We start from the raw sequence: 14,589 nt of genomic DNA on the forward strand, positions 1-14,589 counted from the left end.
ATGAAAAGCGCTTCACTAGGGTGTCGAATGGAGCTTTATCAATTAGTTGCTGGAACATTAATTCAAGTTTCCGCCATCTTGCTTGAAAGTTGTCATGCGTATCTAGTTCTCCTGCAGTAGCCATCTTAACTACGCCGTATGTTCCACTTCAAATTATAGAGAAGCGTGAATATAAGTCCAAAAGGTAGTTTATTCAAAGAACTCAGTGTGTAGTGATTGAAAAAGTCAGTAAGGCAGAATCCTGCTGCCAGCACTGATAACCCGGTGGAGCCGGGGGAGGTCGTTACCTACAGATAGGCCGCCGCCTTAGGTCTTTTTCGTCCGAACTAAAGCTTTGATTTCATAAAAACAACAAACATAGAGTATATTCTAGTCACCGTAGCTCCTGTGACTGTTGTGTGTTGAGATATGTAGAAGGTTTCGTTGTTAAGTGCTCTTAAATCGGCGGATTTATGGAGAATTCCTTCAGAGCTTATAGTAGATGCGTCCTATCTGGTACGCTACTCGGACACGCCCCCCTAAAGTACATATTTTTAAAAATACATTTTCCCATAACACAAGTTATCAAAATAAAAAAAACTTCTTGTGTTAAGTAACATGACCAGATTTCCCAGACCAAAATCCAGGACATCTCATAAATATTGAGGAGTTAAAAAATAAGGAACTTTTGGATGTGAAAATAGTTTACCTACAATGAAAAACAATAGTAAAAACAGACAGTTACACGCACTGACAGTCAATATTCAAATGTTGTGTCTAATAAAAACAAAACAGGGAAGCCTGATCAGGTCCTTGGCCAATGGCCATCATACCATGGGGTGGATGTGCCACAGATTCCTGTGCTGTATACCTTAGGGGGGGGGGGGAGATAGAAGTAAGGGGGAACAGAGAAAGAAGAGAGACAAGGAAATGAGAATGGAGATAATTAGCAAAGAGGATAGAAGGAAAAATGAGTGGAGAGAACAGAGATAATAAAGGTAGAGGGATAGTGGAGAGAGAAGAGAGAGAGGGGCAAGTGTGGAGAGAAAGAATGGGAAGATCTGCAGACAGAAAGGGATACAAAGAGGGTAGAGGGAGAGAAATTGGAGAAATGAGAGGCAGTGGATAGAGAGTGGTGAGAGATACATAAAAAAGAGTAGAGGAATTTCAATTACACTAAATACAGTACAGGCCGAAGACATAAAGAAAAGAGATTAATTATCCCCCCCCCCCGTGATTATTTGCCCAGATCAGGCTATACAGTCCATTCTTTTCCTGGCTATCCCTAGATAGGTTTCCTTACTTGTGCTAAATATGGCTCCATGGTGGACGTGGGTAGACTCTGGTACAGCAGCCTCTGGCGCATGTGAAAGTACTGGCAAAAAGGCAAAGGATAGACAACAGGTTAGCCGGGAGGTCAACTTTATGCTGCAATGTTGCCAGGTCACCTTGACCCTGCACATACTTTCTCTTGTCACTCAGTGCCTCTCCATGTCAGTGCTCATTGTGTTAAAGGGACACTAAACCCAATTTTCTTTCATGATTCACATAGAGCATGCAAGTCTAAGCAACTTTCTAATTTACTCCTATTATCATTTTTTTCTTCGTTCTCTTACTATCTTTATTTAAAAAGCAGGAATGTGATGCATAGGAGCCGGACCATTTTTGGTTGAGAACCTGGGTTATGCTTGCTTATTGGTGGGTAAATGTAAGCCTCCAATAAGCAAGCACTATCCATGTTGCTGACCCTAAAATGGGCTGGCTGCTAAGATTTACATTCCTGCTTTTAAAATAAAGATAGCAAGAGAACGAAAAAAAAATAATAATAGGAAAAAATTAGAAAGTTGCTTAAAATGTCATGCTCTATCTGAATCACCATATGTCCCTTTAAGTATCCAGCAGTGCCAGCAGCTCCCTTCCTGGCTTCTCCCACGCAGTCTTATTCCACACCAAAAGATGCATACTGTGTCATTACACTTCTTTGTCCACCTACCCCTCTCCACAGAAGCTTGTGCAGCACATACCACAACTTACAGACACGTTACTGCCGGGGACAAGGACAATTAGGGACATTGAAGTAAATTAGGGACAACCTTTCCAAATCTTGGACTGTCCTGAAAAATGTTGGCGTAATTTCACCTTAAGGGACTCAAGTACTAATATTTCACTTAGTACTACTTCATTAAATTAAAAGTGTTTTTTCTTTACCACAAAACTGTAATAAATTACACCAGGTGATGACTGAAAAATGTAGATCAATATGTTTTGATTACATTTTTTATTTATTTTTTATTACCTCAAAATATATATCAATGATGTAGGGACATGTTTTTAATATGTTTTTAAATAACTTACTGAAATGTAAACATTACTCACCTGCCATCCTCCATGGGTGTAGGCAGGGCCTATATGAGTAAGCACTGAGCTATGAGACATGTAAGGAATTTACTATGTGGTTGTAATTACTAATTTTCTTCCCATTGTTATTTTTTTATCAGAAATCATAATTCATAATGGAGCAATATTGAAATGTGCATCAGGAAACAGGCAATCCACTATCATGCTGTATGTGGAATATATACTTCCTGGTTGTTTTGTTCTTCAGATATTAAAGGTACATTAAACACCTCAAGTTTTTGTGTAAAATTCTGGATTTGTCCTATGCTCCCTAAAGAGGCCAAGAAGTAAAATCTGTAACTTTTTTTTTAAAAAAATCTGCAAATTGCCTAATCCAGCTATAGGATTTGCAGCATTTGCAGGTTACAGAACTTGCTTTTTGGCTTCTAGGGAGCATGGGACAAACATTATTTTTAGATGAACATAAGTTATTGACCATATGTCTTGTAATATTGAAAAATGTAATGTACCATATTCAATACATTTTATCTGGTAATTGCCATTGATATCTATGTATATATGTATATATATATATATCATATATATATATATATATATATATATATATATATATATTGTGGTTTGGTGTTCCAAAACACTCCTATGGTATGTATGTAGAAAATCAATTGAAGAAGAGGCACTCACAGGTCTTAATTAATTCCAATATTCAAAGCTTTATTATTATAAGATATCCGTCATAGGATTACATCAGACAACGTTTCGGTCCTCTCAGGGACCTTTGTCAAGACTGTATCAGTAAGTTCCTGTGCTTTTTGTTCAAATGTGGAACATACTTATACAGTCTTGACAAAGGTACCTGCGAGGACCGAAACATTGACTAATGTAATCCTATGACGGATATCTTACAATAATAAAGCTTTGAATATTGGAATTAATTTAGACCTGTGAGTGCCTCTTCTTCAATTGATTATATATATATATATATATATATATACATACACAAACATACAACACACATAGAAAGTCCAGCACTCACATTCAAGCATTCAGGAAAGGTTAGTTACCGCATTTGGCCAAATGGGACAAGCCCAGGTACCACGCCAAGTTCCTTTCCAAAAACTCGGGACCCTAAAACAGCCACACAATACAAGCTCTCAATCCAAACTGGGAACAAGTGAAGGGTGCACAGGCTTATGTAATCACCCCAGACATATACAAAACACGGAAGGGGACTGCACTCTCAGACCGGACCGGGTACACATCCCATGAGCCTGCAACATGCTCAGCCCTGGGTGCTCACTGGCACTCACAGGAAGCTGTGCTGTCCCCAAAGTCACAGGCAGTTAACCCCAGACAGGTCTGGGTGCAAGAACCATAGGGAAAATTACAAAACAAAATTAATACAACACACAGAGAAAGTCCAGCACTCACTTACAATCTCTCAGCTAAGATTAAAAGCAAAAATGGAAAGGTTAGTTACCGCATTTGGCCAAATGGGACAAGCCCAGGTACCACGTCAAGGTCCTTTTAAAAAACAGCCACACAATGCAAGCTCTTAATCAAAACAAATATATATATATATTTTCCCACCTCCTATAACCTCCGATCCAGTACCAGCACATTATTTAGTTTGCCTCAATACAAAAAGAAAGCAGCTCGATCCTCCTTTTCCTACAGAGCACCACAATTATGGAACGACCTCCCGCACACTTTCAAACCTTCCCCAAGCCTAATATCCTTTAAGAGATCCCTGTCTGCATATCTCAAAACAGAATGCACCTGTCATGGTTGATTATATATTTCTTACCTGTTCTATGCTTAATTTTGCATATGTCATGTATTAATATTGTTTTTGTATTTTATTGTACCCTATTGTATCAATGCAATGTTTTGTGGACCCAGGACATACTTGAAAACGAGAGAAATCTCAATGTATCATTCCTGGTAAAATATTTTATAAATAAATAAATATTTATAAAAATAAATATGTGTGTGCGTGTGAAATGTGTATACCTTTAGTTGTTGAAATCATCATTGGAGCAGTTTAGGGAGATTTACACCTATATTCATTCTCCTCACAGCAGGAGGTGGCTCACAGCCAAAACTTTATCATGTTGGTTCTGACTTTTTTTTCTGGAGAGGGTGGAGACAAAGATTCATCATTATACACTCTCATACCCACAGGCTTCAGCTTGAAAACCTGGTTTTTACATTTTGCATGAACTCTTGTATTCTAGACAGCTGCAAAAAACACTCTTATTAAACATATTAAACATTAAACAGTAAATAAATACTAGTTATATTGATGTATTCAGAACAAATATTAGCCTCACAATATGAAGATGTACTTAAAATGATATATTAGCTGTTTAAATATTGAAAATATAAGTGTAAAAGTGTAGTTTCTATAAAGTACTTTAGTTTATTTAAAAAAATAGGTACAACCATTAAGAACCTAGGTTTTCTCCTTATCTATCTCTTTTGCTGAGGACAATCAGAGACAGATAAAAATCAGCTAATAAAAGACAGTGTGAAAACAAGGCTGTGTAAAGTAATTCACAGGCTTTCCATACAGCCTTGATTTATAATATTATTTTATAAAACTTAGTTAGTTTTCTAATCCCATCTATTTTCAAAGTTAAATTACAGAAAATGAGACAACATAGGTAATAAAAGTATATTATTTTTTAGTAGACATAATTAAACATTTTATACTACAATCTCAAACTGTTTAATAGATACTGTACCATATATATTTGTGCAAAAGGGAATGTTCAGTTAACCTTTGACATGCATTTTAAGAATGAAACTCAATCTGTTATACAAAAGGACATAAGAAAAATGCAGATTAGCAGATCAAAGACATAATTACAGTACTAATTATATGAAGATAAGTGTATTGCCTGTTATTGGTAAAAAAAAAAGACCTGACATAATGAATGCAGTATTCATAAGGGTTTAAATTTATGAAGTAGTCTGTTAATACAATTTTTTTTATCCAAAGATCACCAATTTTGTTTTGCTGTAAAGTGTTACAAGTAGTACCCAGCTGCAGTGAAAAGGTCATAGTCTTGGCCAGAGGTCATCTCCCCCCCCCCCCCCTGGTCCAGTGTTTGTTGTTTTTGTGTCTCCTTCCTGTGTCTGCTTCATCTCAAGACATGTATTTGCCTTGGAAGTTGGCAGTCAAAACTTTGTTTGTTTGCCTGTCAGACAATTGGTAACAAATTGTAAAACTGACTTGTACCATACACTGCTTTTAAAACATGAAGTATATTTGTCTGCTGCTGCAAAAATGCATATATTTTAAATACATTATGCAGTATATTTGAGATACAGTCACATGTATTGCAAGCTAAGTTTGATTTTAGCAAATGCAAACTAAAAAAAAAATATGTTAAAAAAAAACCATTTTTAAATACTGCAGTTTGTAATGTTCTTAAAGGACCACTAAATACAGTAGAGTTGCATAATAAACAAGGACATTTGGCAAGATTCCTAAAATTGTGTGCTCTTTCTGAATCATGAAAATTTAATTTTGACTTGAGTGTCCCTTTAAAGCCAAACCTCCATCTCCTTTGCACAATGGCACAATTTACTAATGATAATCTCAAGATCTTTCTCCCATCATGTGTCAGTGTTGCCAACGTATCTTTAAGACCTCCTTACTGTCTCATATTCGCCAAATTTAAAGTGCACAAAGCATAAGGAACTAAGCAGTGCATTGTAAAGGCCCTTAAAATAAAAATTCATAAAAGCAACTGTCTACTTTGTATAATATTAATATATTAATGTCCAGCTAGGGAAAACATGTCCCCTTATTTAAAAAGAGTGCTGGGGTGTCAGACAAGCATAGCAAATAGACAATATTCATTTAATGGATTTAAAGAAGAGGCGGCACTCTTAAAATCTTCAAAAATGTGATTTGTGACCCCCCCCTCTCTCTCTTCTATTATTAAATGGACACTCACTGAACACAATTTTTTTTATTTCATGATTCGGATAGAGCATGCAATTTTAAGCAACTTTCTAATTTACTCCTATTATCAAATTTTCTTCATTCTCTTGGTATGTTTATTTGAAAAGCAAGAAAGTAAGTTTAGATGCCGGCCCATTTTTGGTGAACAACCTGGGTTGTCCTTGCTGATTGGACAGCACCAATAAACAAGTGCTGTCCATGGTCTGAACCAAACATTTACTGGCTCCTTAGCTTAGATGCCTTCTTTTTCAAATAAAGATAGCAAGAGAACGAAGAAAAAATTATAATGATATAATTAGAAAGTTGCTTAAACTTGCATGCTCTATCTGAATCATGAAAGAAAAAAATTGTCAGGAGCACTACATGGCAGGAATTAGTGATCAAGTGCAAATGGATAACATTCTTGCAAAACTGCTGCTATATTGTGATCCAGACACATGCACACTATTAAAGGGATAGTATAGTCAAAATTAAACTTTAATGATTCGGATAGAGCATGCAATTTTAATTTACTGCTATTATCAATTTTTCTTCGTTCTTTTGGTATCTTTATTTTAAAAAGCTGATTGGTGTCTAAATGTAGCCATCCAATCAGCAAGTACTACCCAGGTGCTGAACCAAAAATGGGCTGGCTCCTAAGCTTACTTTCCAGCTTTTTAAAATAATATCAAGAGAATGAAGAAAATTGATAATAGGAGTAAATTAGAAAGTTGCTTAAAATTGCATGCTCTATCTGAATCATGAACGTTTATTTTTAACTAGACTATCCCTTTAAGCTTATGTCCCTGCTTTTCAACAAATAGTATAAAAATAACAAAGAAATTTTGATAAAAGAAGTAAATTAGAAAGTTGTTCAAAATTGGATGCATTATCTGAATCCTAAAAACATATATTTTCTATATAATATTAATATCTCTGAAAACATGAGGTTATTATTGTTATTATTTATTTATAAAGTGCCAACATATTAAACATACAGTTATGGAGTACAATAACCAGAAGACAATTACATTTAACATAAATCATGCTGTAAACCATCTTTACATAAATTGATCAACAGGACAGGTGGATTTGTGAGTTTATATTCTAGTAGTCTATAGTTTAGTTTATAATTTTCTACGGATTATTCATCTTTTTTTGAGGGGCGGTGAGTTTTACAACCATTTAAAAAGTCTGTAAAGTACATTATCGCACATTGTTATAAATATACAGTTATAGCATAACAGATGTATAAAACAAAAGATGTGACACCACTAATGTACCAAACTATGCAGCAAAATATCCATAAATGAGAAAAGTGCAAGTTTCTGAAATCCTCTACAAAGCAGAAATTGAACTATTGTTTATTTAAATTGGATGCATTTTATTCCTTTCGATACATAAAAAAAAAATTTGGGAATAGAAAATCTTATCCTAAGACACAGGTTTTACAATGTGGCCCTTTATTGTATTTTATGTGCCCCTCCAATGAGCCTAACCGAATCACAAATCATCTATGCTACAAAATCACAAGGGAATTTTCAGCAATTTGTTTTTATACAAGCAAAATTACTGTTCGAAAACAAAGTGTACGCAGATAGAGATGCAAGAAAATGTTAATTTGGAGGAAATCAAGTATGGGTGCCTTGCTTGGTCTGTATACAAAAAATTTGCAGATACAGTATTGACGCTTGTGCAAGCCAATCAATGACATATGCATAGGTAAAGCATTGCTTTTTCACATTTTCTTCTTTTTGTTATATATATATATATATATATATATATATATATATATATATATATATATATATATATATATATATATAAATAAAAATAAATCAATACAGCAATAAAATATGCTATATCAATAAAGTATGTTATATAGAGTTCAATGCGTTCCACCACACCCATTGTGCTTGTATGTGTTTGGGGGTTGTTGAAGTGTGTGTGTGTGTATATATATATATATATATATATACATATATATATATATATATATATATATATATATATATATACATGTGTGTGTATATGTATGTGTGTATTTATGGTAACTTGGCCATTAAAGGGAAACTGAACCCAATTTTTTTCTTTCATGATTCAGACAGAGCATGCAATTTTAAGCAACTTTCTAATTTACCCCTATTATTATTTTTTCTTCGTTCTCTTGCTATCTTTATTTGAAAAAGAAGGCATCTAAGTTATTTGTTTGGTTCAGTACCATGGAAAGCACTTGTTCATTGGTGGATACATTTATCCACCAATCAGCAAGAACAACCCAGGTTGTTCACCAAAAATGGGCCAGCATCTAAACTTACATTTTTGAATTTCAAATAAAGATACCAAGAGAATGAAGACAATTTGATAATAGGAGTAAATTAGAAAGTTGCTTAACATTGCATGCTCTATCTGAATCATAAAATAAAAAATTTGGGTTCAGTGTCCCTTTAAGTAAAAAAACAAAACAAACTATCATGTATTTTACAACTTATACCTAAGGACAACATTTTACTTGGCCGACAAGGATAACTGTCACAGCTCTTTTGGTAGAGGGGTATACACCAGTGTTTTGTTTTTTCCTAGAAAAGGAAAATACATAAAAAAAATCATATGAAAATGCCATTCAGCAAAGAAAATGATGACAAGAATACAAAGTCCTATATTTTATAATGTATTTATTTTACAAATATTTAAGTAATTGTACAGATGACTGGTATTTTATGCCATATACACTACAGTATTTACATAAATGAGTACAATATAGTTCTATCACTGCATACTATGGAGTTTTAGAACAGCAATAATATATGAGTGGTTTTAAACTGTAATTAATAAAGTGTATCATGCAGTGGACATAGTGGCAAGTTCAGAACCCACCGCTATAAAATAGACAAGTGACAATTAATTTGTGACAGCTATACAAACCAAGGACTGTGATTAACTAAAATATTCAGACAACTGACTTTCCTTTTCATGCCATCTGCCTTTCTCATCCAAATGGTCCCAGTAATCTCTTTGTCATTCTCAATCCCCCAGTTGTGCCTGCCTCGCCACATGCTCCCTGCTTTTCCTTCTCCCTCTCCCATATGCTTCCTCTCTTTCTCCCCTTTTCCTGGTGTCCCTATAATAGCTCCTTCAATGCCCTGGCTCCCCCTTTCCTCACACCCCTTCTCCCCTCCTGTAGACCTGCAGCTGACTAGTATGTATGTTCTTTTTGCATCTGCCTCTTTAAAGGGGCCGTGCAGAGTAGACCAGCCCTGTCCTTCCCCGCCTCCTCCTCCGGTGACCTCACTTGCGCTGATGTGAAGGAAGGGAGCGGAGAGTTTGCAGAGCCCAGCAGGCACTATAGTAAAGGGGTCACCCAGGCAGCTCCGGTGTGTAATACCCAGTAGTGGGTGTTGCAGTGAGACCCGCGCCCCCCTTGTCACCTGCCCAGATTTGCTGCCCGTGCAGCCACCGATCACAAAGCCATGGCTAGCAGCAGCAGTAGTACTAGCAGTAGCACCCTAACCGGGCGTCTCCCGGGGGCCCGGGGAGCCAATCCCCGCAAGGGCCGCATTCTGGGTTTCATCGAATCCATACAGGACGCGGTGGGACCCCCCAAACAGGCAGCGGCAGACAGGAGGACAGTGGAGAAGACCTGGAAGCTCATGGACAAAGTGGTAAGAACTGTAATATGATGGAGACAGGGTAAGGGGGGTATCAGCATTTAATGTGGTAACCAGACCCCTGCAGTGCTTCAGATGAGCTGGGCACAGGGAGCTACATGTGGGGCTGTTGTTGTGGCGCTGATACAAGGGGGCAGTACAGAGCTGGTGACAAACGTAAATAAGATAACATGCAGGGGAATCATTGTTTTGGATCTTTATCAACACCCACTTGTAAACTTTCTTAACCCATTGGCTGCCAGATGTTAATGCGATAAGTCAGTAGACCTTAAATTGTTAAATGCTCTTACACTCTTTAAGTTTAAGACTGTTTTTCAGTTCTGATTTGTTTCTGTGATTCTTTCACAGTGCTTTTTCGAGACATTTGATAGTATATGCACAATGTAATTATACATGCAAGGTCTGGAATCCTGACCATATTCTGGAAACTATGATATAAAAGCTCTAATTAGTGCTTGAGTAAATATTGTGTAATTTGTGTTGGTGTATAAGTAGGGCTTTTTGTGAGGTTATGGGTTTTCATGATCTCATTGGAATTGGCATCAGATAGGATGCTGGAGACCAAGTCAATGAAGCGGTCCACGTGTTGTATGGGATCTCTTTCACTGAATTTGTTAAACATTCAGAAAGGCCTGGGGTTTTTTGTTGCAGCTGCATAAGAAGATCCCCAGCTGCTTTTGTTCAAACAAATCAACACTGGCTATTTACAGGCTGTTGGGTCACTTTTTAAGGAGAAGTGTATAGTGTAATAAGAATAAACCTTTATTAAAAGCATGTGCAATAATACAAAGGGTTTGGCCTTTTTTTCTTCTCTTTATAGATAATAAAGATGCAACATTACAGTAAATAGTTGTTGGTATACATGGATTATTATCAGACCAAAACATAAGATAACATTGTGTGTAACTTATGCTTTAAACAACTTTGTGTAAAGAGAATAGTTAATTTATTTTGTCTGCTTTTAAAGATGAATGGCTTGAATGTACATGGACAAATTTGCCTTTTTAGAAAATGTCACTGCAATGTTTTGAAAATTGTTCAATTGTTTCTAGTAATCATAAAACACATACTCTGAATGCATGTAAAAGAAGACTTTGTATAACTTAACGGGCCATTATAGTAAAAAAAATGACGTGCTCTAATTTGTTAGAGCAGATCATTTTTAAGACTAACAACCCTGCACCTCTGTGTTCAGAAATAGCGATCTGGACACACAAACACATCACTACTCCGAGCAGAAACTGCTGCTGGTCCAGTCAGTATCGCTAGTTACGCAACTGGATAGTGCGTCAAGCACCGCTTATTGGATCAGCAGAAGTTTACACTCTTAACCCGCAGAGCACTGCAGGTTCAGAGCTGTACTTCTGTAGGGTTAAGCAAATAGGTTACATGGACTCTAGTCTTAAAATTACATGAATTAACTAATTAGAACATGGCATTTTTTAGTTATAATGGCCCTTTTACACTATGAAGTAATTGTTAGGTAGGATATACTGTAATGCTATAAGGATATTTTATTCTGTCCCAATCTTGATAACTTCCAAACTTATGTTAAAACATGTAATTGCGAAGTACGCATTAAAGTGATGGTAAAGTTTTTATGTTATATGAATTAAAATCAGGAATCTACCATTTGGATTAATAATAATTTCATTTATCTCCCCCCCCATCACCTATAAGTTTTAATATTTCCTGTCCGCCCGCCCTCTACAAGTGCCTCCCCCCCAGGTGGCATTTTCAGCTCTTATGCAATCCGCTTTGTAGCCATGCCGCAAAAAAAAAGACACTAAGCGACACTGGCTAAAATAGATCAGAGACGAGCAGCTCTGCAATGCCTTGTGTTTTTTTTTTTTGTGTTATATGGCTGCAAAGTGGATTGGATAAGAACCAAAAACGTTCCCTCAAGAAGAAGAAAAAAAAAGACATTTATAGTGGGCGGCCAGATGGGGAATAATAAAATTTATGTTTTTCTACATCTTTAAAAAAATAATAAAGTATTATTAACCCCTTAACGAACGCGACGTACCATGTACGTTAAGGGTTTCCTTGCTAATAATGGCACAGGTCATGCCGCAAGTAGAAGGCATTACCTGCCTCCACCTTGCTGGTCACTGGAAATGGCGCGGTCTCACTGCTGGCAGCAAAATCGCACTATTAGTAATGCACATTTCTGGTCCTTAAGGGGTTAAAATAAAAGGTAGATTCAGGATTTACTTTCACATACTATAAACGTTGCCATCACTTTAAGCAGTTCCCTTTAGAAATTGGCACTTCATATATTTTATTATTATTTTTTTTTTCCCCCCAGGTTGATCATTGTGAGTTGGAGTGACGGTTAGATGCTAATATTGTCTTTAGATTGTATGATCTAAACAGCAGGGCTCTCCCCCTCTTGTATTCACTAGTTTTCTTTAGTCTGTCATTTATTTGTATAGCGCCGCAAAATTCCATAGCGCTGGGTACAAAGATAGGGGGTATACAATGACAAGGATTTCTGATAAAATACAAAACATAACAAACTAAACAAATCTAGTACAGGAGGAAGAAGGCCCTTCTCCGGAAAACTCTCAGCCTACAGGTTAAGGGAGCATAAACATAAGGTTTGGGATAGCTTGTCACATAGATTGTAGTTGCAGCAGTGAGTCAGGCAGTTCAAGAGTTATTTAGGTTAGGATGAGAAATGGAGGAGAGATTGTAAGCCGCTCTCAATAGGCATGTTTTCAAGGAGCACCTGAAGCTATACAAGGTTGGTTATAGAGCGGGGTAGAGAGTTCCAGAGGACAGGAGCAGCATGTGAGAAGTCTTGGAGACGGAAGTGGGATGTAGAGATAGCAGGAGTGGAGAGACGTAGCTCAGAATTGATCGAAGATGACGGGATGGGGAATATTTGGAAATGAGAGAGGAGATGTAGTTGGGAGTTAGACTGTTGAGTGCTTTGTAAGTTAGGGTTAATGCTTTTAAATTGTATTCTAGAGTGTATGGGGAGCCAGTGTAGGAACTGGCAGAGTGGAGCAACTGATGTAGATCCGCGACTTGGTGGATGAGTCTAGCTGAAGCATTCATAATAGATTGGAGGGAGGAGAGGTAGTGTTTCGGAAGGCCATTTAGAAGTAGATTACAATAATCAATGTGTGACAAAATGAGAGAATTAATTAGTATTTTTGTAGTTTTTTTTTTTTTTTTTTTTTTTTTGAGTAAGGAAGGGACGAATTCTGGAAATGTTGCAAAGGTGTGCACGGCAGGATTTGGTAAGCGCTTCTATATGTGGGGTGAATGTGAGTTCTGAGCCCCAAGACAGCGGACCTGGGGTGAGGTGTTGAGAATAGAGTCTCCGACAGTCAGAGAAATGTCAGGTGTTGGATATATCGAAGAGGGGGGAATAAGAAGCAGTTCAGTTTTGGACAGATTGAGTTGAAGGTAGTGTGAAGACATCCAAGAGGAGGCAGAGTTTTATCTATCTGTATTTTTATTTACCATGAATCTGTGTAATTTTCTTACCTCTTCCTCTACCCAGAATTTTGTGGTATTGCCTTTTTATTTTTTTTTAACAGAGATATTAGTGTGATTTTATAATAGAATATTACAAAAAGTGTATTGCTTATGTTTTAAGGTTCAGGAAATACATTGTGTGTGTGTGTGTATATGTGTGTGTATGTATGTGTGTGTGTGTGTATATATATATTCTCCGTAAATATTCTAATTTTAGTTAATAATTATTTTTAGAATATCTATCTCTCTATCTATCTAAACAAGAACATCCCTTCAGAAGAAGGGGATTGTGTGTTTCCGAAATGTCAATAAACTTGACCTTGCTTTGGTGAAAATCCTGTGGTGTTACCGTTTTTGTTTGAATATTATATGTCGAGTTAAACATCCAAGTGGCTGTATATGGAGTGTGGATTCATAACTGGAACTGTGTGTGTGTGTGTGTGTATAATATATAAAACAAATTTTGAAAGTTGTTTTAAAATTGCATGTCTTATCTGAATTGTGAAAGAGAAAAAATGTGGGTTTCATGTCCCTTTTAAATGGATAGTTCACCGAGAAATTTTCTTCCATTTTACCTGCTGGAGTATATTAAATTGTTTACAATTTATTATTATTCTTTATAAAGCGCCAACAGATTCTGCAGCGCTGTCGATGGGTACAAAGATAAAAGTACAGTACAATATAAAAGACATCAGACAAAGTTTAACAAACAAATACAGGGGGGGGGTTGAGCTCCTTTACCCCTATTTTGGCCTTTAAAATAGCTGATTTAACCTGTGGTATCCCAACCTATACTGGAGTCTAAGCTATTGAATAGCATAAGTAAACACAGTCAGCAGAAGAAATTAAACTCCCAGTGGGGTGCAGGATAGTTAAAGGGACAGTATACACTCATTTTCATATAACTGCATGTAATAGACACTACTATAAAGAATAAGATGCACAGATACTGATATAAAAATCCAGTATAAAACTGTTTAAAAACTTACTTAGAAGCTGTCAGTTTGGCTCTGTTTGCAAGTGGCAAATAAGACACTCCCCCCCTCACCCTTCTTTTGCATATGAAAAGACCCTTTACACAAACAGGAGCAAGCTGGAGAAGGTAGCTGACAGTATTCACATACAACTTTGGGGCTTGGT

The 14,589-nt window shown here is 36.5% G+C and overlaps 1 protein-coding gene across 3 annotated transcripts in view; it reads left to right on the forward strand.

Moving 5' to 3' along the window:
• Window positions 1-9,600: 9,600 nt before the first annotated feature.
• CBLB (Cbl proto-oncogene B) overlaps window positions 9,601-14,589 on the forward strand; it is a 657,992-nt gene continuing 653,003 nt past the window's right edge. For all 3 annotated transcript variants that reach the window (XM_053707540.1, XM_053707541.1, XM_053707542.1), the window contains exon 1: window positions 9,601-9,954. In XM_053707540.1, coding sequence (XP_053563515.1) covers window positions 9,763-9,954 — 192 coding nt within the window. In that variant the 5' untranslated portion in view covers window positions 9,601-9,762. The remainder of the gene's footprint in view (window positions 9,955-14,589) is intronic.

The sequence above is a fragment of the Bombina bombina genome, chromosome 3, assembly GCF_027579735.1.
Source record: "Bombina bombina isolate aBomBom1 chromosome 3, aBomBom1.pri, whole genome shotgun sequence".
In the NCBI taxonomy this organism is placed as follows: Eukaryota; Metazoa; Chordata; class Amphibia; order Anura; family Bombinatoridae; genus Bombina; species Bombina bombina.